Here is a 22,122-nt window from a genome sequence, read left to right as displayed (position 1 = left end):
CAAATGACAGAAGCCACATTTATTTACACCGACGGCTCGAAAACATCGTTAGGTGTAGGGAGTGCCTATATTGTTGGCGACACCCCAAATCACTTTCGGCTTCCCGACCAGTGTTCGGTTTATACTGCGGAGCTTTACGCTGTTCTCCAGGCTGTCCACTACATCCGCCGCCATCAGCGGATACAGTATGTTATCTGTTCAGATTCTCTCAGCTCTCTCCTCAGTCTCCAAGCTCTTTACCCTGTCCACCCTCTGGTCCACAGGATTCTGGACTGTTTGCGCTTGCTCCACCTGGGGGGCGTCTCGGTGGCGTTCCTCTGGCTCCCAGGACACGTTGGTATCTGTGGAAATGAGGCGGCCGATATTGCAGCCAAGGCTGCAGTCTCTCTTCTTCGGCCAGCTATTCAATCGACTCCCTTCACCGATCTACGGAGCGTTTTATGTCGTTGTGTTATTCATTTATGGCACGCACATTGGTCGACACTTCCCCATAATAAATTGCGGGACGTGAAAGCTCTTCCTTGTGCTTGGACCTCTTCCTCCCGAACGCGTCGTCGGGAGGAGGAAATTTTGACTAGACTCTGGATAGGACACTGTCTTTTTAGCCATCAACATCTTTTAAGCGGCGATCCTCCCCCACTCTGTCCCCACTGCTTTCAGCTGTGGACGGTAAGTCACCTTTTAATTGAGTGCCCCTATTTTAACCCGTTATGCTCCCGTCTACAGCTATCGCCTGATATATCGTCGATTTTAGCAGATGACACGCGCTCAGCCGATCGCGTTCTCGAGTTTATTAGTGCGAGTGAAATGACGTCAGTCATTTGAAGCTTTTTTTGGTTACAACCAACCCCTTTCTGTAGTGGATTTTTAAGCCTTCCTTCTGCTTTTAGTTTCTCCAATTTTATGACTTTCGTTCCCATTGCTGCTGGTTTCCATTTTCGGTTTTTTACTGTTTCCTATGTCACGGACCGGGCGCTAATGACCATAGCAGTTTTGCGCCCTAAAACCAAAAAAAAGAAAAAAAAAACAACCTCTCCACCCCCACCCACTCATGTTGTATTCTGCCACATGGGGATTCCAGTGTGTATGACCCCATGTTAGGACATACTACTTCATCCAGTATGGGCCTTCTGATTGACCAGCTTCTTTCTGATCTTCATCTGTCTGTCCTCAATGACAGTACAGTTATCCACTCCAGTGTCACCCATGGTATGCATGTTACTGGCTATCAACCTCACAGTCTCTTCATCCAACCTAGTGGCTTTGCTACGATGGTCTCCACACGATAAATTTGGTGACAGTGAGCTCTTTCTGGTAATCCTGTCACTTCCTTCTAACTGTCCAATGGATCAACTACCAACTAGGTGCTTTGAAGAGCCAGCTGGCAGTTTTTTCCTTCTGTGTAGTCTTTACCTCCTCTGTCAGATTCCATTGACATGGTTGTATGAAACATCCTGATGCAATCATTTGTACTGCTGGAAGTGTTATTACCCTTTCTACAAGCGCTCTCTCCCACCAGCCGCTGTCATGGTAGACTCACAACATTGTAACAGCCACACAGGATCACCAAAGAGTCCTGCAATGTCCACGGTTGTGAGATAGTATCATTGTCTTAGTCCTTAAGTCCACAGGCAGCTATTGCCCGATTAGCCTCACCCAAAATGCTTTGCAAACTGGTTGAAAGGATGGTTCTCCACCTGTTATGTTTTGTGTGGTTTCCAGAAGGGACAATCCACCACAATCCATCTGGTTAGGTTTGAGACAGCAATGTGACAGGACTTGCCTAAGTGGCAGCACCACATCACAATCTTTCTTGACCTAGATAAGATACACAACTGCTTGTCAGCATTGTAATTCTCTTACCCACCATGACTTTGGGCTTTGGAGGCTACATCTAAAGGCAAAATCTTAACAGTCCCACTTCCTTCTGAGCATCCCTTTGTGTGTGAATTGCATTTTTCTCTACCGTATTTACTGGGACCTGGTGTCATCCTGATTGGACTGTAGTTGGCAGGTTTATAGGTTTGCAGTACCTTCAGCTTTGAAATTGTTAGGCCAAGTCCATCATTGTGGAGTAAGACAAGTCCACTAGTGCATTCTGGACAAATCTCAGACACTCTCCTTGCCAAAGCAAGGATCTTTCCTCTTCAGTTCCAACAGTGCCAACTCTTGCCCATGCACATGATCACCATTTGACAATGTTATAATTATCCAACTTACCAAACTGTATATTTTTGCATATGAGGGGCATCATTACTCTGACGTTGCCCCCAAGTGGGGATTACCACTTGGAATGCAACTTGAGGTCCTCTGCCTGGACATAAGCCTAATCTCCTTATAATGTGCTCCCTGTGTTTTCTGGAAGTCTGGCCCCCCCCCCCCCCCCCCCCCAGATTTTGAATTGAGATAAACTTCAGGAACTTGAAAAAATAAATCTCACTCCCATGACCATTTGGTGTTTGTTCCTTTCAGTTCATCTGGAGTATCAGGGTGCAGCCACCATTTACACTGATGGCCATAAAACCGTTTATCGGACAGGTTATGTTTTTATGTGTTCCATCAGTCGTTCAGTCATAAACAACATTTGTTGCTTAGTGTGTAATGTTTTCATGATGAAGCTGATAGTCAGTAACAGAGCCCGACATTTTTGTTAATGCAACTCCCTCACACACTTTAATTTTTAGTGACTCAATGAGCAGTGTGCAGGGCACTGATTGCTGTTACTCTTCTCATCCTCTGGCCTCTTCTCTTCAGGACCTTCTTGCTGAACTTTGTCATACTCACTGCTCAATTGTCTTTCTGTATCCCAACTCACATGGGTATCCCAGGAATGAACTGACTGTTTGACTAGAGAAGCAATTACTCACCCAACATTTGCTTTGACAACTCCAACTGCAGATTTGTGGGTGCAAATAAGACCTTTACACACTTGGAGATAGTGCAGAATCTAGTGGGCTACTGCCCTGTGTAATAAAATCGGCACTTGCAAAGAAACTACTGCTTCATGGTGCTCCTCCTTTCACCCTCCCTCCCCTTGGTGAACTACTACCTCCAACATCTTGCGCCCCCCCCCCCCCCCCTCTAGCTCTGAGGAAAAAAAAAAATCCACTATCTTATGTCATCTCTGCATATGTTATACAAGAGTAAGCAATAGTTTTATTTTAGGTAGCAAGCAGGTTGTGATTGTGGAGCTTTTCAGGCAGTAGCTCATATCCTGATGGAATGCCACCCCATTCTGGATCTCCATACTCAGCACTAAGCATGGTCTCCCAGATTCTTTGCCTCTAATAATGGTGGATAACTTGTGGGCAGTTGAACTTGTTTCCAGTGAAAGCATTTTTTGTTCTCAAGTACAGTGCTTTAAAACTGCATTCACGGGGGTGGGAGAGGTTTGGGGGGGGGGGGGCTTGGCATGTGTACCACTGCATATTGGGTCTGAGGGAGGGAGGGGGGGGCTGGCCGTAGCTCCTTTGCCAGCTGTCTCTGTCATCCCTCTTTTACTCTCTTTTATTTGCATGTCCCTTTTTCTCCTGCAACTTATTTCTGTTTTAGGGGCAACACTGTTGAATAGTGGATACTGATCCCCTATTTAACACCTCAGTTCTAATGGATCGGTGATGAGACTGTTGGGGGAGGGATGGCTCCAGTCAAGTACAGAGCACTGGGGGACATTCACCTGACCCCACCCACCTGCTGCCTCAATAGTCTCTCTCATGTTGTTGTATTATTGTGTTATTGATGCATTGGCTGATGTCCATTACATTTTAGCCTTCTCATTTTAATTGTTCTGAATTTTCTGAATAGAAGGCATTGTTTATTTATTCTGCAACAATCTTCAGCTTTAATTGGCTTGGCAGGGGTTTGGCTGTAGGTGTGATTTCTCTTGCGACAGGTCAGCCCTGAGAGATCCCACATCTGCTTTGACATATTTACTGGCCCGATTTATAAGCTTTTAGTTCTTCATAAATTATCTGCTGTTGCATCAGTATTACTTTCATTCTCTGTGTTATCACTCCTATATACTTCTATCATCTGATAAAATTTCTGGCAGAAGTCAGAATCCAGAGCAATTTATTCCATTTACTCCAACAGGGCAACCAACTGAAAGAGCACACAACAGCAATATGTTTGTGGCATCTGTATACATGATGTGTTTTTAATAATACAAAGTATCCATGTTTGATACTGTCATGTTTAAATTGGTGGTGTCTGTTATTTTTATTGTCTTGTGTAAAGTAAACAGTAATCATAGGTCTTTCTGTTAGTCAGTTCTCGGAATAAACATACTGTATATTGTTCAGAAACCTAGTAGCATTTGTGATTTAATTTGTGTTGAGCTAACTGCACATCACACTCAGATTTTTGCATAAGCAGATGCTTTCATTGAGGATTTTCATACTTTGAACATAAGTCATTCTATGCAATCACAACCCCCTCCAGCCACATCCGTCTCCAGTCAGTTTGAGCACATTTAATCAGAATAAAAACTGATTTCTGGATCAGTCTCTCCATCATGCAGAGACTACATCTGAATTTGTTAGCTGATGCAGTGAAAGTTTCTTCACAGCCCTGTGAGCAGATGCTGCTGATGCTCCTGTCTGAAGTGCTAAATGGCTCAACAATTTTCTTGGACCTCTTTGTGAGGCTGCTACTTACTCCTCTAGTTCAGCTAAAGCTGAAAGCCACCTGGAAGAGTCTCAGGAATGGGCTAGAGTGTTTGTTACAATCAGGGCCTGTCTCCCCAGTATGGGTTCTTGCACAATGTCATACACAGCACTTGAACTGTAAGCAACACTTAAGCTTTTGTAATTGCACAAATCTAGCATGGATGTTTCACATTACTGCTGTTTAGCTCACAATGATTATCATCACATACCATACCTTGAAAAAGTACTTCCCTGTAAGAGGAAAAGGTGCAAGCATCATCAAAAGGTGACAATACTTTTGGTAAGATTAGATGGAATATGGAAAGCTGTGAAAGATTATGTAGGGGATTCCTATATCATTTTTGGTGTTAGGAAGTATCTTACATAACAAAAAGACGTACATTAATTTCGTGCTGGACAATGCAAGAGCACACACTATCAATTCATCTGTGACAGCAGTATGGTGCATTTTTTGATGAGAATATCCTATAATACTACACACACACACATAAAAAACTGATATGGCAGCAGTAGAGTGTTCAAACAGTCCGCAGGGATGTTTTGGTGCGTTATTTGAACAATTTGTAAACAAAAAAGGATTAAGTGTTAGAAACTGGAAGATCTAAATACTACTGCCTCAAGGGGCCTTGGAACAAATTTTCTGAGATTCTGTCAGTGCCACCTGATCTGCATGATATTAGTTGTAGGTAGTTACCAGAGTCTTTTATGTCTTACTTTATGATCACAGTGTTATGAAAGCAAATACATTGTTGAAACAAGAGAAAGCTGTTTTACTAAGAACTTACTTAGCGATTGATAACTGGGAATGGAGGAATCAAATATTTTGAATACAAATTAAAGAAACATAGACAATCTAATACAACATAATTTTCTTGTTTCTACGCCTATTAGTCAGTGATGCAGAATTGTCCAAATTCTTTGTCATTCCAGTGGTCTTCACTTCATTATATATAATTCAATATGGGCATGTTGCAAGTAATTTACCCATTTTGTAATGTAGTCCTGTATGTAATCTTTTGTACTTCGTAACTCTTTCGTTATTTCTCTTCCTGCCCCTTCTTCTTACCCACTAGTCACTGTGTTGTTAGTCCACACCCCTACTCCTAAAGAGATAGGATGGTTTTGTAAAATTTTATTCTGGTCTTCTTCCTTGCCTCATCTTGCACATTTTTATAGATTATACCATTAATGTAGTTGAATTTTTCTGTTTTATTTCCAATGCCCACTACTTCCTTTCATGATAAAGTGTACCATAGGAAGCTGGCAGAATTTGTCACAGCAAAAAAAGATAACAATGTATGACAATAATGCAAATTCCTGGATAGAGCAGTATGTAAAATAAGGGAAAGGCAACGATTTGCCTATAATGGACTGAGGGGGCATAGAAACATGTATCAGGAAACGGAATCCACACGATCTTTTCAGCTCTTTTTCTAGTAATAGCACGCAAATTCACATTCCTGTTTTGTGTTTCTATCATCCACACTTCCGTTTACAGTAGGTGACTGGGTGCCTTTCTTTATAACAGTACACGAAACTGGAAAGGCATTTAAAGAGATTTTGTGCCTCAACAGTCATGAAAAATAATAAAAAGGCCAAAAGCTGATCAACAAAGTAATATGAGCACAATAATAATGCATTCTGTTAGTGTTGTGCTGGATGTAAGAGTTGTAGATGAGAAGGTTGAATTCAGATCCTGTTACAAATGGTGTGTGTTAAATATTTTCCTGTGTGAACCAAATGTGGTTCTTTTACATTTTAGTTGCTGTTGTACAGAAAGAAAAGAACTTTTTTCTTGTAGAATAAAATACGTGCGCATTACAGCTACTCATGCTGAGGGAAAAAGCCGATGTTTGATTACAATGACCAACTTGTCTGGGTACAAAAGTTAAACCTTCAGCAATATGCCATCCATTGGAACGTTGTACTGTCACAGTAAGTCTGAGTTCTTGATTGACCAATAACAAAGTTGTAATTTTTTTTTAAAACTGGGCGAATATCCTGGACAGTTTAATGAATGCAGAGAGATTGCAGTAATCTTAACTTCAGTGGTAGATGAGATGTAGAGACAAGGGTGCACCTGCAGAGGGGCAGACTTGATGTAACCAGGTTTGTTCCTCTTGTATTCAGGAATTCTGCATTTCTCACTTTCCAGAAATTCAAATTTAAAACAATTTTCTCGGAATTTGTACCATACTTTCGTTTCACAAGAGTCACAAGCACTGAAAACTTGCAGAGATTATAATCAAGGGAGTTACCCTTTCCAAACATTGTTTAACACTTCAGATTGCCAGTATTAACAAAGAATGGATCTGGTGGGCAAAACCGGGATTTAATGTAGCATATAAATCAGCTTCTTGCCATTTGTTAATGATCAAATTAAAAAATAGAAATGTAATATGTAAACCCTAAATAACAAAATTGAAAAATTAAATATATGTGCAATGAAACAAAGTTCCTGTAGAAGGTAAGTGGATATTGTACTAGAGATAAGAAAGAAAATAGAAAAACAGGAGCTAAATGTCCACATTATAAACTATAAAATGCAACAACCGAGACAGAGAAAGAAAAAACATTGGTATGATAGTGGGATGACAAATTACATAGACAAGAGAGCTAGTTGAATGAAGACGGACCATATATATATAACACAGATGATGTGACTTACCGAACGAAAGTGCTGGCAGGTCGATAGACACACATACATACACACACAAAATTCAAGCTTTCGCAACAAACTGTTGCCTCATCAGGAAAGAGGGAAGGAGAGGGAAAGACGAAAGGTGTGGGTTTTAAGGGAAAGGGTAAGGAGTCATTCCAATCCCGGGAGCGGAAAGACTTACCTTAGGGGGAAAAAAGGACAGGTATACACGCACGCGCGCGCGCACGCACGCGCGCGCGCGCACACACACACACACACACACACACACACACACACACACATATATCCATCCGCACATACACAGACACAAGCAGACATTTGTAAAGGCAGAGAGTTTGGGCAGAGATATCAGTTGAGGCGGAAGTACAGAGGTAAAGATGTTGTTGAAAGACAGGTTGAGGTATGAGGTATGAGCGGCGGCAAATTGAAATTAGCGGAGATTGAGGCCTGGTGGATGACGAGAAGAGAGGATATACTGAAGGGCAAGTTCCCATCTCCGAAGTTCTGACAGGTTGGTGTTAGTGGGAAGTATCCAGATAACCCAGACGGTGCAACACTGTGCCAAGATATGCTGGCCGTGCACCAAGGCATGTTTAGCCACAGGGTGATCCACATTACCAACAAACACTGTCTGCCTGTGGCCATTCATGCGAATGGACAGTTTGTTGCTGGTCATTCCCACATAGAAAGCTTCACAGTGTAGGCAGGTCAGTTGGTAAATCACGTGGGTGCTTTCACACGTGGCTCTGCCTTTGATCGTGTACACCTTCCGGGGTACAGGACTGGAGTAGGTGGTGGTGGGGGGGGGGGGGGAGGGTGCATGGGACAGGTTTTACACCGGGGGCGGTTACAAGGGTAGGAGCCAGAGGGTAGGGAAGGTGATTTGGGGATTTCATAGGGATGAACTAAGAGGTTATGAAGGTTAGGTGGACGGCGGAAAGACACTCTTGGTGGAGTGGGGAGGATTTCATGAAGGATGGATCTCATTTCAGGGCAGGATTTGAGGATGTCGTATCCCTGCTGGAGAGCCACATTCAGAGTCTGATCCAGTCCCGGAAAGTATCCTGTCACAAGTGAGGCACTTTTGGGGTTCTTCTGTGGGAGGTTCTGGGTTTGAGGAGATGAGGAAGTGGCTCTGGTTATTTGCTTCTGTACCAGGTCGAGAGGGTAGTTGCGGGATGCGAAAGCTGTTTTCAGGTTGTTGGTGTAATGGTTCAGGGATTCCGGACTGGAGCAGATTCGTTTGCCACGAAGACCTAGGCTGTAGGGAAGGGACCGTTTGATGTGGAATGGGTGGCAGCTGTCATAATGGAGGTACTGTTGCTTGTTGGTGGGTTTGATGTGGACGGACGTGTGGAGCTGGCCCATTGTACAGGTGGAGGTCAACGTCAAGGAAAGTGGCATGGATTTGGAGTAGGGCTAGGTGAATCTGATGGAACCAAAGGAGTTGAGGTTAGAGAGGAAATTCTGGAGTTCTACTTCACTGTGAGTCCAGATCATGAAGATGTCATCAATAAATCTGTACCAACTTTGGGTTGGCAGGCCTGGGTAACCAAGAAGGCTTCCTCTAAGTATCCCATGAATAGGTTGGCGTACGAGGGGGCCATCCAGGTGCCCATGGTTGTTCCCTTTAATTGTTGGTATGTCTAGCCTTCGAATGTGAAGAAGTTGTGGGTCAGGATGAAGGTAATGAGGAAAGAGGTTTTTGGTAGGGTGTCAGGTGATCGGTGTGAAAGGAAGTGCTCCATCACAGCGAGGCCCTGGACGTGCGGAATATTTGTGTGTAGGGAAGTGGCGTCAATGGTTACAAGGGATGGTTTCTGGGGGTAACAGACTGGGTAGGGATTCCAGGCGTTCGAGAAAGTGGTTGGTGTCTTTGATGAAGGATGGGAGACGGCATGTAATTGGGTTGACGGTGTTTATGTACGTAGGCAGAGATACGTTCTGTGGGGGCTTGGTAGCCAGCTACAATGGGACGGCCGGGATGATTGGGTTTGTGAATTTTAGGAAGAAGGTAGAAGGTAGGGGTGCGGGGTGTTGGTGGGGTCAGGAGGTTGATGGAGTCAGGTGAAAGGTTTTGTAGGGGGCCTAAGTTCTGAGGATTCCTTGAAGCTCCGTCTGGACATCAGGAATGGGATTACCTTCGCAAACTTTGTATGTAGTGTTGTCTGAAAGCTGACGCAGTCCCTCAGCCACATACTCCCGATGATCAAGTGTCACGGTTGTGGACCCTTGTCCGCTGGAAGAATGACGATGGATCGGTCAGCCTTCAGATCAGGGATAGCCTGGGCTTCAGCAGTGGTGATGTTGGGAGTAGGATTAAGGTTTTTTAAGAAGGATTGAGAGGCAAGGCTGGAAGTCAGAAATTCCTGGAAAGTTTGGAGAGGGTGATTTTGAGGAAGAGGAGGTGGGTCCCGCTGCAACGGAGGACGAACTGTTCCAGGCAGGGTTCAATTTGGATAGTGTCTTGGGGAGTTGGACCATTAGGAGTAGGATTAGGATCGTTTTTCTTCGTTGGAAAGTGATATTTCCAGCAGAAAGTACGGGTGTAGGACAGTAAATCTTTGACAAGGGCTGTTGGTTGAATCTGGGAGTGGGGCTGAAGGTGAGGCCTTTGGATAGGACAGAGGTTTCGGATTGGGAGAGAGGTTTGGTGGAAAGGTCAACTACTGATTTAGGGTGTTGTGGTTCCATATTGTGTTGATTGGAATTTTGAGGTTTTGGGGGGAGTGGAGCTGGAAGTGGGAGATTGAGTAGATGGGAGAGACTGGGTCTGTGTGCAATGAGAGGAGGTTGAGGTTTGCTGGAAAGGTTGTGAAGGGTGAGTGAGTTGCCTTTCCGGAGGTGGGAAACCAGGAGATTGGATAGTTTTTTGAGGTGAAGGGTGGCATGCTGTTCTAATTTGCGATTGGCCTGTAGGAGGATGCTCTGAACAGCTGGTGAGGATGTGGAGAGGAAAGATTGAGGACTTTTATTGAGGATAGGAGTTGATGGGTGTGTTCATTGGCTGAGTTGATGTGTAGGTGAAGGATTAGGTGGGCGAGGGCAATGGATTATTCAGTTTGGAACTTCTTTGAAGAAGAACTCCAGAATTTCCTCTCCAACCTCAACTCCTTTGGTTCCATCAGATTCACCTAGTCCTGCTCCAAATCCCATGCCACTTTCCTTGACGTTGACCTCCACCTGTACAATGGCCAGCTCCACACGTCCGTCCACATCAAACCCACCAACAAGCAACAGTACCTCCATTATGACAGCTGCCACCCATTCCACATCAAACGGTCCCTTCCCTACAGCGTAGGTCTCGTGGCAAACGAATCTGCTCCAGTCCGGAATCCCTGAACCATTAAACCACCACCTGAAAACAGCTTTCGCATCCTGCAACTACCCTCCCGACCTGGTACAGAAGCAAATAACCAGAGCCACTTCCTCATCTCCTCAAACCCAGAACCTCCCACAGAAGAACCCCAAAAGTGCCCCACTTGTGACAGGATACTTTCCGGGACTGGATCAGACTCGAATGTGGCTCTCCAGCAGGGATACGACATCCCTCAAATCCTGCCCCTGAAATGAGATCCATCCTTCATGAAATCCTCCCCACTCCACCAAGAGTGTCTTTCCACCGTCCACCTAACCTTCGTAACCTCTTAGTTCATCCCTATGAAATCCCCAAACCACCTGCCCTACCTCTGGCTGCTACCCTTGTAACCGCCCCCGGTGTAAAACCTGTCCCATGCACCCTCCCCCTCCCACCACCACCTACTCCAGTCCTGTAACCCGGAAGGTGTACACGATCAAAGGCAGAGCCACGTGTGAAAGCACCCACGTGATTTACCAACTGACCTGCCTACACTGTGAAGCTTTCTATGTGGGAATGACCAGCAACAAACTGTCCATTCACATGAATGGCCACAGGCAGACAGTGTTTGTTGGTAATGAGGATCACCCTGTGGCTAAACATGCCTTGGTGCACGGCCAGCATATCTTGGCACAGTGTTACACCGTCCGGGTTATCTGGATACTTCTCACTAACACCAACCTGTCAGAACTTCGGAGATGGGAACTTGCCCTTCAGTATATCCTCTCTTCTCGTCATCCACCAGGCCTCAATCTCCGATAATTTCAATTTGCCGCCGCTCATACCTCATACCTCAACCTGTCTTTCAACAACATCTTTGCCTCTGTACTTCCGCCTCAACTGACATCTCTGCCCAAACTCTTTGCCTTTACAAGTGTGTGTGTGTGTGTGTGTGTGTGTGTGTGTGTGTGTGTGTGTGTGTGTGTGTGTAAGTCTTTCCGCTCCCGGGATTGGAATGACTCCTTACCCTTTCCCTTAAAACCCACATCCTTTCGTCTTTCCCTCTCCTTCCCTCTTTCCTGATGAGGCAACAGTTTGTTGCGAAAGCTTGAATTTTGTGTGTGTATGTTTGTGTGTCTATTGACCTGCCAGCACTTTCGTTCGGTAAGTCACATCATGTGTTATATATATATATATATATATATATATATATATATATATATATATATATATATATATATATATATATATATATATATATATATATATATGGTCCGTCTTCATTCAACTAGCTCTCTTGTCTATGTAATTTGTCATCCCCCTATCATACCAATGTTTTTTCTTTCTCTGTCGCGGGTTGTTGCATTTTATAGTTTATAATGTGGACATTTAGCTCCTGTTTTTCTATTTTCTTTCTTATCTCTAGTACAATATCTACTTACTTTCTACAGGAACTTTGTTTCATTGCACATATGTTTAATTTTTCCATTTTGTTATTTAGGGTATACATTTTACATTTCTATTTTTTATTTTGATCATTAACAAATGGCAAGAAGCTGATTTATATGCTACATTAATTCCCGGTTTTGCCCACCAGATCCATTCTTTGTTAATACTGCAATCTGAAGTGTTAAACAATGTTTGGAAAGGGTAACTCCCTTGATTATAATCTCTGCAAGTTTTCAGTGCTTGTGACTCTCGTGAAACGAAAGTATGGTACAAATTCCGAGAAAATTGTTTTAAATTTGAATTTCTGGAAAGTGTGAAATGCAGGAATTCCTGAATACAAGAGGAACAAACCTGGTTATATCAAGTCTGCCCCTCTGCAGGTGCACCCTTGTCTCTACATCTCATCTACCACTGAAGCTAAGATTACTGCAATCTCTCTGCATTCATTAAACTGTCCAGGATATTCGCCCAGTTTTAAAAAAAATTACAACTTTGTTATTGGTCAATCAAGAACTCAGACTTACTGTGACAGTACAACGTTCCAATGGATGGCATATTGCTGAAGGTTTAACTTTCGTACCCAGACAAGTTGGTCATTGTAATCAAACATCGGCTTTTTCCCTCAGCATGAGTAGCTGTAATGCGCACGTATTTTATTCTACAAGAAAAAAGTTCTTTTCTTTCTGTACAACAGCAACTAAAATGTAAAAGAACCACATTTGGTTCACACAGGAAAATATTTAACACCCACCATTTGTAACAGGATCTGAATTCAACCTTCTCATCTACAACTCTTACATCCAGCACAACACTAACAGAATGCATTATTATTGTGCTCATATTACTTTGTTGATCAGCTTTTGGCCTTTTTATTATTTTTCATGACTGTTGAGGCACAAAATCTCTTTAAATGCCTTTCCAGTTTCGTGTACTGTTATAAAGAAAGGCACCCAGTCACCTACTGTAAACGGAAGTGTGGACGATAGAAACACAAAACAGGAATGTGAAACCTAAGTAGGCAGGTGCTTAATCTTGATGACTAAAAAATTATTTTTCTTGTTTTTCATTATAATAATTATAACCAACATATTACAGCTTACACTGTCACCTTTTCTTCCAGACTTTGATAGTTATGAATCATAACTTACTCATTTTTCTTTTTGTACATGCTACACTAACTTCCCGCATAGTTGTTAATTTGGTCAAAGGGAGAAGCATAGAAAGTCAGATTCATGAAATTGTAAGTGGCAACAGTGACACTAACGAAATGGGTGACTCAGGAGCTTTGTGAGTGTATAGTTCTTGGAAATGGAGGAGGAGGAGGAGGAGGAGGAGGAGGAGGAGAAATGCAGATAATCTTTCCAAAGAAGAGGATGAACAACAGTGTTTGTTTCCAGTGCAAAAGACACATAGCAGTATAAAATGAAACTGAACACCAAATAGAAGTGCAACACACAATATTCAAAAATAATAATAAAAAAAATGCACAGCACTTAATTGAGGACTCGGAAAAGGATGGAGAAAGTGTGATGAGTATTGTGACTGGAGAGAGAGGCGATGGATACTGGTAAACAAAGAGAAAAAATGAGGGAGAAAAAGGGCAAGCATGAGGGGGAAATTGGGAGATTAGAGTAGGAAAAGTAGTAATACAAGAGGAGATAGGAATAGTGGAAGAGGAAGATAGTAATTTGCATAAATAATTGTTTATGCAAACAAATATTTACCTGCTTAATTTTATGCCTCGATTTTATGTTAAACACTTACAAATGTGTTCCTGATAATAAATTTAAAAAATGTTCATCTCTTCATATATTTTACAAATATTGATATTCTCCATTCTGTTGTTGCTACTGATTAACCAAATCTCAGATGTTGAATTCATTTGCCATGAGGTCAAATTATCTATTTAATCTAGCTGAGAGCATCTCTCTTGTATTCATAAAGTAAGCCAAAGAATACACGCAAATCTTAGTAGACAATTATATAGTTCAGAAATTAGAAAACTGCCACATTTATCAACAGTTGTAAAGTGGTGGTGTCCACAAAGGATCACTGGTTTTTCTAACTTCAAACTTTAGATCTGAATTGGTGAGCATAGAAATTCTGTACCCACCTGGTGGCAAATTTCTCTCTCCTCTTTCATTCTTCTGTGACCAGCATCTATGTTAACTTTGAATGCTGTGTGTCCCCTGCATCTAGCTGTAAATTCTACTTTTTTCAGAAGTGCAGCATCGTGTGATGAGGACCAGCAGCAGAAAACAGTATTAACAAGTGTTTTAGATTCTGGAAGCTAAAACATGATAAAATAGTAATATGTCAGTTCAATATGTAGACCAAATGGCTTGAATGACTGTGTGTGTGTGTGTGTGTGTGTGTATGTGTCTGTGTGTGTGTGTGTGTGTGTGTTTGCAGTTAAACAATCAGATATTTGCTTATGCCTCAAGGCTGTTGTGTGTGTGTGTGTGTGTGTGTGTGTGTGTGTGTGTGTGTTTGTGTTTGGGGGAGGGGGGGGGATGAGAGAGAGAGAGAGAGAGAGAGAGAGAGAGAGAGAGAGAGAGAGAGAGAGAGAGAGGAGCAACAAAATGATGCAGATGTGTGGTTATAAATCTATGCATAAGTGGTGGGATGGATGGAGGGACGTAGTGTGTGTGTGTGTGTGTGTGTGTGTGTGTTTGGGGGGGGGGGGGATGAGAGAGAGAGAGAGAGAGAGAGAGAGAGAGAGAGAGAGTTTGTTTTGTGCTGGGAACTAGAAACTTGCTAGAAGTTACCTAGTTGTTAAGCAGTGTGTCCGTTTCTGCCTCTGTTAATTGTCATGTGTCTGTGGTAGGTTTGCTCAGTGGAGTGTATTAAGGTAGTTTGGAATTTATTGAGTTTGGTGATAGTTTATCATTATTTTTATTCCAGATTGTTTGAAGATTATTTCTCAGCTTATCTTCCATATCTTTGTTTGTCAGATGATGATCATGTAACGATCATCCTCTGCATTACTTGGCCATGGTCTTTGGTAATAGATATTTGAAAGGTCTACCACACATTTGGTGAGGTGTGGGTACAGTATTCATTTTTTATGTACTTGTGTTGAGCATTGAATGAAGAGTTATGTGCCTTTTGGTAAGCAGAGTTGTTGAATGAAGATTTGCAGTATTAAACATCCATCCTTAGGTGTAAAAGGTACTTCTATACAAAACAATAAATTTTTTCTTTGAAGTATATACTGCCTAAGATGTCAGGAAATAATCACATCACTCCCAAACACCCACTGAGCGATCCTACGTATTTGTAGGTGGTGAGCCTGTAGGCTGCTGGTTTAGGGAAATGTTTTAGTAATGAGCAGCTGGGCAAGCCACCTACAGTTGTGTAGTAGAGAGTGAATTATACTGGCAGTGCCTTCCACATGGGCAGGCAGCAGCATGAGGTAAGGTTTTGGCCAGGTCAGAATCTAGACCTGCCATCTCTCTGTCTGTCTGTCTAACTGTCTCTCTTTTCTCTGTCTGCGTATCTGTTTGTCTGTCTCTCTACTTGCTTGTTGTCTCTGTCTGCTCTGTGTTGTAGGAAACCTGCTCCATTTCCCAATCAACCCTCATTGACCTGCTGACAAGAACCCATCTCTAGTGGCTGCTACGTGTGTTGTCATTATAATTTGTTTGTTTGTTTGTTTGTTTATATTTATTTTAATTTGTGTGCAGATTGTTGGGTGTGTCACTGTGTTGCATGCACAGGTATGTGGCAGCTCAGCTGGTGAACCCACACACAGCATAACCACACACTGACCGTTGCTACAGGACAAGACATTTTCTTTATCACTTCTATGTTGTTGCTGCCGCTGCTGCTTCTTTCTAGATATTATGTGTATATAATTTTTATTTGTAGTAAGTGGGTATATTTTATATTTCTTGGTATTGTTTTACTATTATAAGCAACGTGTGTTGCTAAATCGTGTTGTATGCTCTAAAGCTATTTGTTGTTCTAACAGAGCTAATAAATATACTTACAATAACTCAGGCTAAAACTTAAGTCATACTATTTAAAACTGTAATTCTGGCACACAACAAACAAAAATGTTCTTAATAACTCACAAAACTTAAACAAACTCTGTCCAGAACTATACATAAATTACTACGTAACATTTCATTCCTCTTGCTCGTGACAAATTAATTCTCACTAATTAACTTTACACAAAATACTGTTGTACGTGCCGTTCTCACTGTTGTGTCGAAACCTGCTTGTAACTAAATGGTTTGTGGCTCTTTTTTCTTTTCTCGCTGCCCAGAGCAAGGAGGCTGGCATCCGTACTCTGGTTGCCCTAGATGACCAGGGAGGTGAGTGCCCTCCCCGAACCCTCCCCTCTGCTGCTGACCCACCCCACCTTTTGATTACCACAAGGTCACTGCTCACAGTCCACAACATGACTGATGCATGTTACTGTTGTCTGCTAGCCTTGCTGTGCCTACACCATCACATATTTTATGTGGAAGCAAAGTGCCTGTTTAGGCAGCTTCACTAATGAATGATATGACCCTATCGTAAACACAACATATTCCTTGTAAGAATTGTTTCTCATTGATTAAATATTATTTTTGTATTCCTACAGCTACACTTCCTGTAATTTGTTCTTTTGTTGCTATAACCCTACTGCTGGAATCCCAAGCAGGGACATATTTATTATTAATTAATGTCATCATAATTGCAGTCTTAGCAGAAATTGAGTTGTATGCAAAAGACTGAATTTTTACTGTTTCTTACTGAATTTAATACACAACCATTAACATGACTGTTATGATTACAAAAAGATTGTGTAGACACACCAAAGGTTCTCAGATGAACATGTACAGCACTCTCTTCGGAGTAACATTTGCTACAGTCGTACCTTCGGTGTTGGGAGCCCATATGATGCAACTGCCATGGGCTTTATGGTCTTGTAATGCACATCCAGTGGGCACCACACACGCAGGTCTTGACTTGCAAAGTGTTACATCGTTGAGTGCACTTCAAGCATTTAAAGTTTTCTTTTATGTACAATATCTTGTTAGGCTAATGTAGGCTAATGTTAATAATATCGCAGCACACATCTATCTCTTAAGTGTTTTTTGCCATGCTTTTTTTAGTGGACCTGTTACAACACAAGTTGTTGAATTAATTTGCAGACATATGACAGTAAGTTTCTTTCAGACACAGTAACATATTCTTTTTCTTTTGTAATTCATATGAAGTCGTGAAGCTGTAACATATATAATCTTAAACGTCCTTTGGTCATTAATTGCAAATTGTAAGGTGTCATTTTTTTTTACAAACAACACTTCACAACCAGTTATGTTTAGTTGCAGGTATTTCTTGTGTATAGGTAGTGAATTCCTGTAAAGTAACTTCTTATACTTACATACATGATATTCAACTTGAAACATTTTCATACTCTCAAGAACATAATGGATGATCTTCAAACTACACCTGTTGGTAAGACAACACCCGGTATTAAAAACATAAAGTCTTAATAACATTAAACAGAAATCAAACATGTCTTCAAAGAAAACTGTACAGAACTAACATGTCACTAACTGTAAAATGCATATTAAATCGTTGCTCAGTATGTGCATGTTCATGCAGTAACTGAAATGTGTACATAATGGATGGAGGGCAAGAATCTGGCGCTTGCCAGCTTAATGACCTCACCTCTTACCCTTTGCCCTGGCCCTTCATTTGCCGCGATCAGTGTATGTGCGTCTGCTATCTCCATAGTCCAAATCCACCCTGCCCCTGCTCATCTCATTACCAGCAAACAGCTCAGTTCACTCACAGGTGGCAAGACTATGTACAAAAATTAAATGATTGACTAAGTGCAATAAATCCAAAAATTTCATGTAGATATAATAATGTAGGAAGTGATGAATGGGTTGTCAATATCTTTTCTTTCCTCAATTTGTCTCTTATTTGCATTTCTTACCACAGGCTTGAAATTATTTCATCAGACTTTCAAAGTGATTTACAGATTAAGTTAACATGTTTAACAGTGAAATGACAATGTTCCCATAATTCCTGGGACTTTGTCAAAGAAAACTATTACTCCTGTGATAGATGATTTAAGATGCAAATCAATGCAAGTTGAGCTAGTTTCTTTAGTCTGTTATCCGTGGCTCAAATAGACAGTGTGAAGAGGAGAATGCACAGGTCCTAATTAAGTACATAGTTGAATTAAGATGGCTTCAGCACTAAATTCAGAATTTCGCTACTTTGTGAGCAGACTAATTTCTTTGGTACAGCTTCAGAGATGAGTGCACTTGAGCTGAAACCCTATCAAAAATTTCCCTCAAATTTTTTAGGCGTGGGTGTTTAGCTCAGTAGTTATCATGTTGGAAATTCCATTTCAATTTCCTGCTTTCAGCAGTGTTCGCTTCTTTGTTGTTTTTTTCTTTATTTGTCCTTATGTATTGTATTTATCAGTTTGTAGCGTACTATTTTTAATTTAATTTTGTCTCTCTCTGATTGTGTGTGTTAGTTTGAATTTTTTGTTTTGTATTTTGTTACTAGTTTCATTTTCGTTTTTATTGCAATGTAGAGCGAAGAAGCCGGCGCCCAATCTCTCAAGTTATTGAACCATCAAGGGGGTAAGCCATATTGTGGTTGTTGGGACGTTCACTAACCCATGTAACCTACTATTCTAGGCAGTTGACGAGATGATACTAACGGAATGCAGTGACGGAGCCAGCTGTGTCGCCAGTAGTCTGTAGTTGGCCAGTAGTGCTAGAAACAAAATATTTAATGTACACCATCGGTGCTGGCGTGGGAGCGAGCCTTTAGCATTGATCCACTCTTAAAGTTTTTCCTTTACAATTTTTTTGGGCATGTCCCTCTTTTGTTTTCATTATATACTAATTTCTTAGTTTAACACATTATTTGTTTCTAGTTTTAGAATTTTGATTTTTATAATTTCTTATTTGCATGTAAAAATGTAGAGATAGCGTTATTTTTTTAATTGGGGATGCCAGGTTCCACAAACTTTATGCAGTGCTCATTTCAGTTAATTTCTATTTCCATTTATTGAGCAAATTTTGACTATAAATATTGGCCTTGCATTGAGCAGACATCCTGGCATCCTCAGTCAAGTGTGGATAGGGAGTGGTTGAGGTTCTATTCCTCCACTGTTCATACTCCTCTTACTATTTTGTAGAGCCACGAAGTCGGCATGAAAACGCTAGTGATGTTGGATGAGCAAGGGGGTAAGATCTTCATGATAAATGTCTCATTGTGTTGTAACAGCAAACTCAGTAGCAGACTTCTCTGTGTCTACACTTACACATCGAAATTCGTATGTGTAAAATTTGTGTTCTTCATGCTTCCCTCCATCTTGTTGCCTTACAGAGTAATATCAAAAGCCATTGCAAGAAATCTGGATGTAGAATTTTAATAAAAGTTGGTGATGATAAATGGTTATTTTTGATGTATACCAAACAAAAAAAGTACCACTGTATTTGTGTGATAGTTGTCATAATGCAAATATTCATGTGGCACTAATTTTCTGCTTTTTCACTTAAGGAATTGTTAACTTAAAGCCATTCTGACATTTTATTATTTGCAGAGTAATATACATTACATCCCTACCTGATATTTAATATCTGTGCTTAAGATGCACTATCAAAGCATTATGATGACACCCTCTTTGAAACTGTGCAACATCCTTCCACATATTCAGTATCTAGAACCACGTGTGTCCCGATTGACCAAAGACATAATGGATTGGACATAGGTATGTGATTAATTTACAGAAATTCTGCTATTATTCTCCCACCCCCACCCCCTGCCTCCCACATGCACATGTGTGTTGGTGTGTGAAGTTTAATCTGGTAGAGTGAGTTTTACTTTTAGCTCATACAATAAAGTTTGGCAAATTTCAATGTACCCCAATAAAATGCTGCAATTGGGGTGAAGATGGGTGGGTGGGAGGGGGGGGGGGGGGGAGAGATAGAGAGAGAGAGGAAGAAAAAACAAATAACTCTTTGATATACATTGCGTGGTCGATAGCTACTCTTTGTATAGGTAATGGGATGGAGAGTATTAATTTGTAACGTAACCGGATTTTTCCCTCAACTTTAAGTCACTTAATCATGAAATAAACTAAGTAATCAGTTTTAGTAGTATAAATTACTAACACAAAACTGAAATAGATATTGACATTCAGAATGTAGAACTTGTTATATTTCTCTCAAGCTAGGTGGTACAGTCATGTTAAAATGTTGTTAACTTACACTTAAAGGAAACATAACATAATGACATACTGGTTGTTATGCAATGAAACTATCACAAGCCAGGATAAAGTAGAGAGAAATATTCAAGATAAAAGGCAGTGTTTGACGTGAGGTGCAGCTGTTTATAAAGACACAGTTGTTAGCTGCTCCTTTAAGACAATTCTCGTAGCTCAGTGCCGAGGAACAGAACTGCACTCTGTCCCCTCTACAGTCCCAAATACAAACCTAAATTACACAGTTCTGGCATCTTGGTTTCACACAAATGTCAGTCTACTAGAAATTCTGTTGTCATTTATGTGTGTGCTGTGCATGAGAATTTGCTCTTCAGTGGGAAAGGCTCCTTAAACAAGATGTTGTGTGAAGTGACAGTCCTTATTTTAGACTGTGTTTCTCTCTCTCTCTCTCTCTCTCTCTCTCTCTCTCTCTCTCTCTCTCTCTGAGCTGGAAGTCGGGATGTCTCCCTCATTCATGAAGTGCAGTCTGGTGATCCGATGTATGCTGGCTTTAGGTAGGAAGACTGCTTCATCATGAATAATTATTCAGTATATGGAGAATTTGTTCTTTGAAACAGTTTGCATTTTGATAAAAATGATGTCAACTATTCTGCAGAACATACGTATAAAAAGGGTAGTCACAAAGTTTTGACTAGCACCTTGAAAAATCGAATTCCATAATGTTTCTTTGTTTGCTTAAAGGTATATGTCTGCAGCCCTTGTACACATTCAAATCCCTGCAACACAGTGCTATAGGATGCCACTAGAGGAGCCAAAACAAAATTGTACAGCTGTATGATGGAGACAAAGCTACAAAAAATTAATCATAAAACTTTATTCGAGGTGATAATTTAAGCTTTGACAATCCCTCGTGCATCTGTATGTACAAAAGACGTTCCTGTTAATTGAATTACATTGGACTGAGCAGGGTAGTGGAGTAATTCATATACTGAACTTGTATTTTGGGAAGAGAAAATCTCATATCATTCAGCCATTCCTATACGAGCTTTTGGTGGTATTATCAAACCATTTGACATGAAATCTACCAGCATGGCTCTTTGGAGGAGGGGGGGGGGGGAGAGGGGGAGGGGGGGGGAGGGAGGGGGGAGGGGGTGGGAAGGGGGAAGAAGCTTCCCTTCTATATCCAAGCAGAGGTTGATATCTCCTATTAATGAACAAGGGTTAAGCTAGAATATTCGTTCTCACTCCCATTGTAGTAAGCGGCTAATGAAATGATTATGAAACCAAGAAATATTTTTTTGTTGAAAAATAATGTGTGTTCTCAAACATGTTTCATATTTGTTCTGAATATCTTGAAATTGTTGTATTACTTATAATTTTAAAGTTTGTTATGTTCAAGTCACATTGCTGTGAGCTCTGGTGTTACCAGTGGGATGTAGTGATTAGCATTGCTGGTTGGTGTGCTGCAGGACACTGGTACAAACTCAACCATTAACAATGATATGTTATTTCATACTTAGTATTTCTGGAAGCTAACGTTTTTATACAGGACTATTCAATGTTTGGATGGTCAAGACCCAATGAAATGGCTGAAAGGATCTGACCGAGAGCCATCAGATACAACAGGTGAGATGACATGATGTGTTAGGGAAATGTGCTCTTCTATGTAAATGGTCAGAAAACAGTGCAGAGAACCTCAACAGCTGGAACAAATTCCGTGCCAAACTGAAGAAAATGGCTGGTGGCAATAAGTGCAACTCTGCTCAGCAGAAGAAAAATTGAAGAATAGAATGAAGTGTCAAGAAAAATAACACAGTTGTACATAGTGATTTGGCTCTCTCATATCATGAACCCT

At 41.2% G+C, this 22,122-nt stretch overlaps 1 protein-coding gene across 4 annotated transcripts in view; it reads left to right on the top strand.

Annotated features, from left to right (window-relative positions):
• Window positions 1-22,122, top strand: part of LOC124717112 (synaptosomal-associated protein 25) — a 414,314-nt gene that overhangs the window by 358,076 nt on the left and 34,116 nt on the right. For 2 of the 4 annotated variants that reach the window (XM_047243834.1, XM_047243861.1), the window contains one exon: window positions 18,627-18,675. In XM_047243834.1, the coding sequence (XP_047099790.1) occupies window positions 18,627-18,675 (49 nt within the window). Of the gene's footprint in view, window positions 1-16,346; window positions 16,396-18,626; window positions 18,676-19,238; window positions 19,288-22,122 lie in introns of all 4 variants that reach the window. The other 2 variants (XM_047243852.1, XM_047243842.1) reach the window with 2 other exon arrangements.

Source organism: Schistocerca piceifrons, chromosome 1 (genome assembly GCF_021461385.2).
Source record: "Schistocerca piceifrons isolate TAMUIC-IGC-003096 chromosome 1, iqSchPice1.1, whole genome shotgun sequence".
Classification (NCBI taxonomy): domain Eukaryota; kingdom Metazoa; phylum Arthropoda; class Insecta; order Orthoptera; family Acrididae; genus Schistocerca; species Schistocerca piceifrons.
The sequence above is the reverse complement of the archived record's forward strand: the minus strand, read 5'-3'. Positions and strand labels throughout refer to the sequence as shown.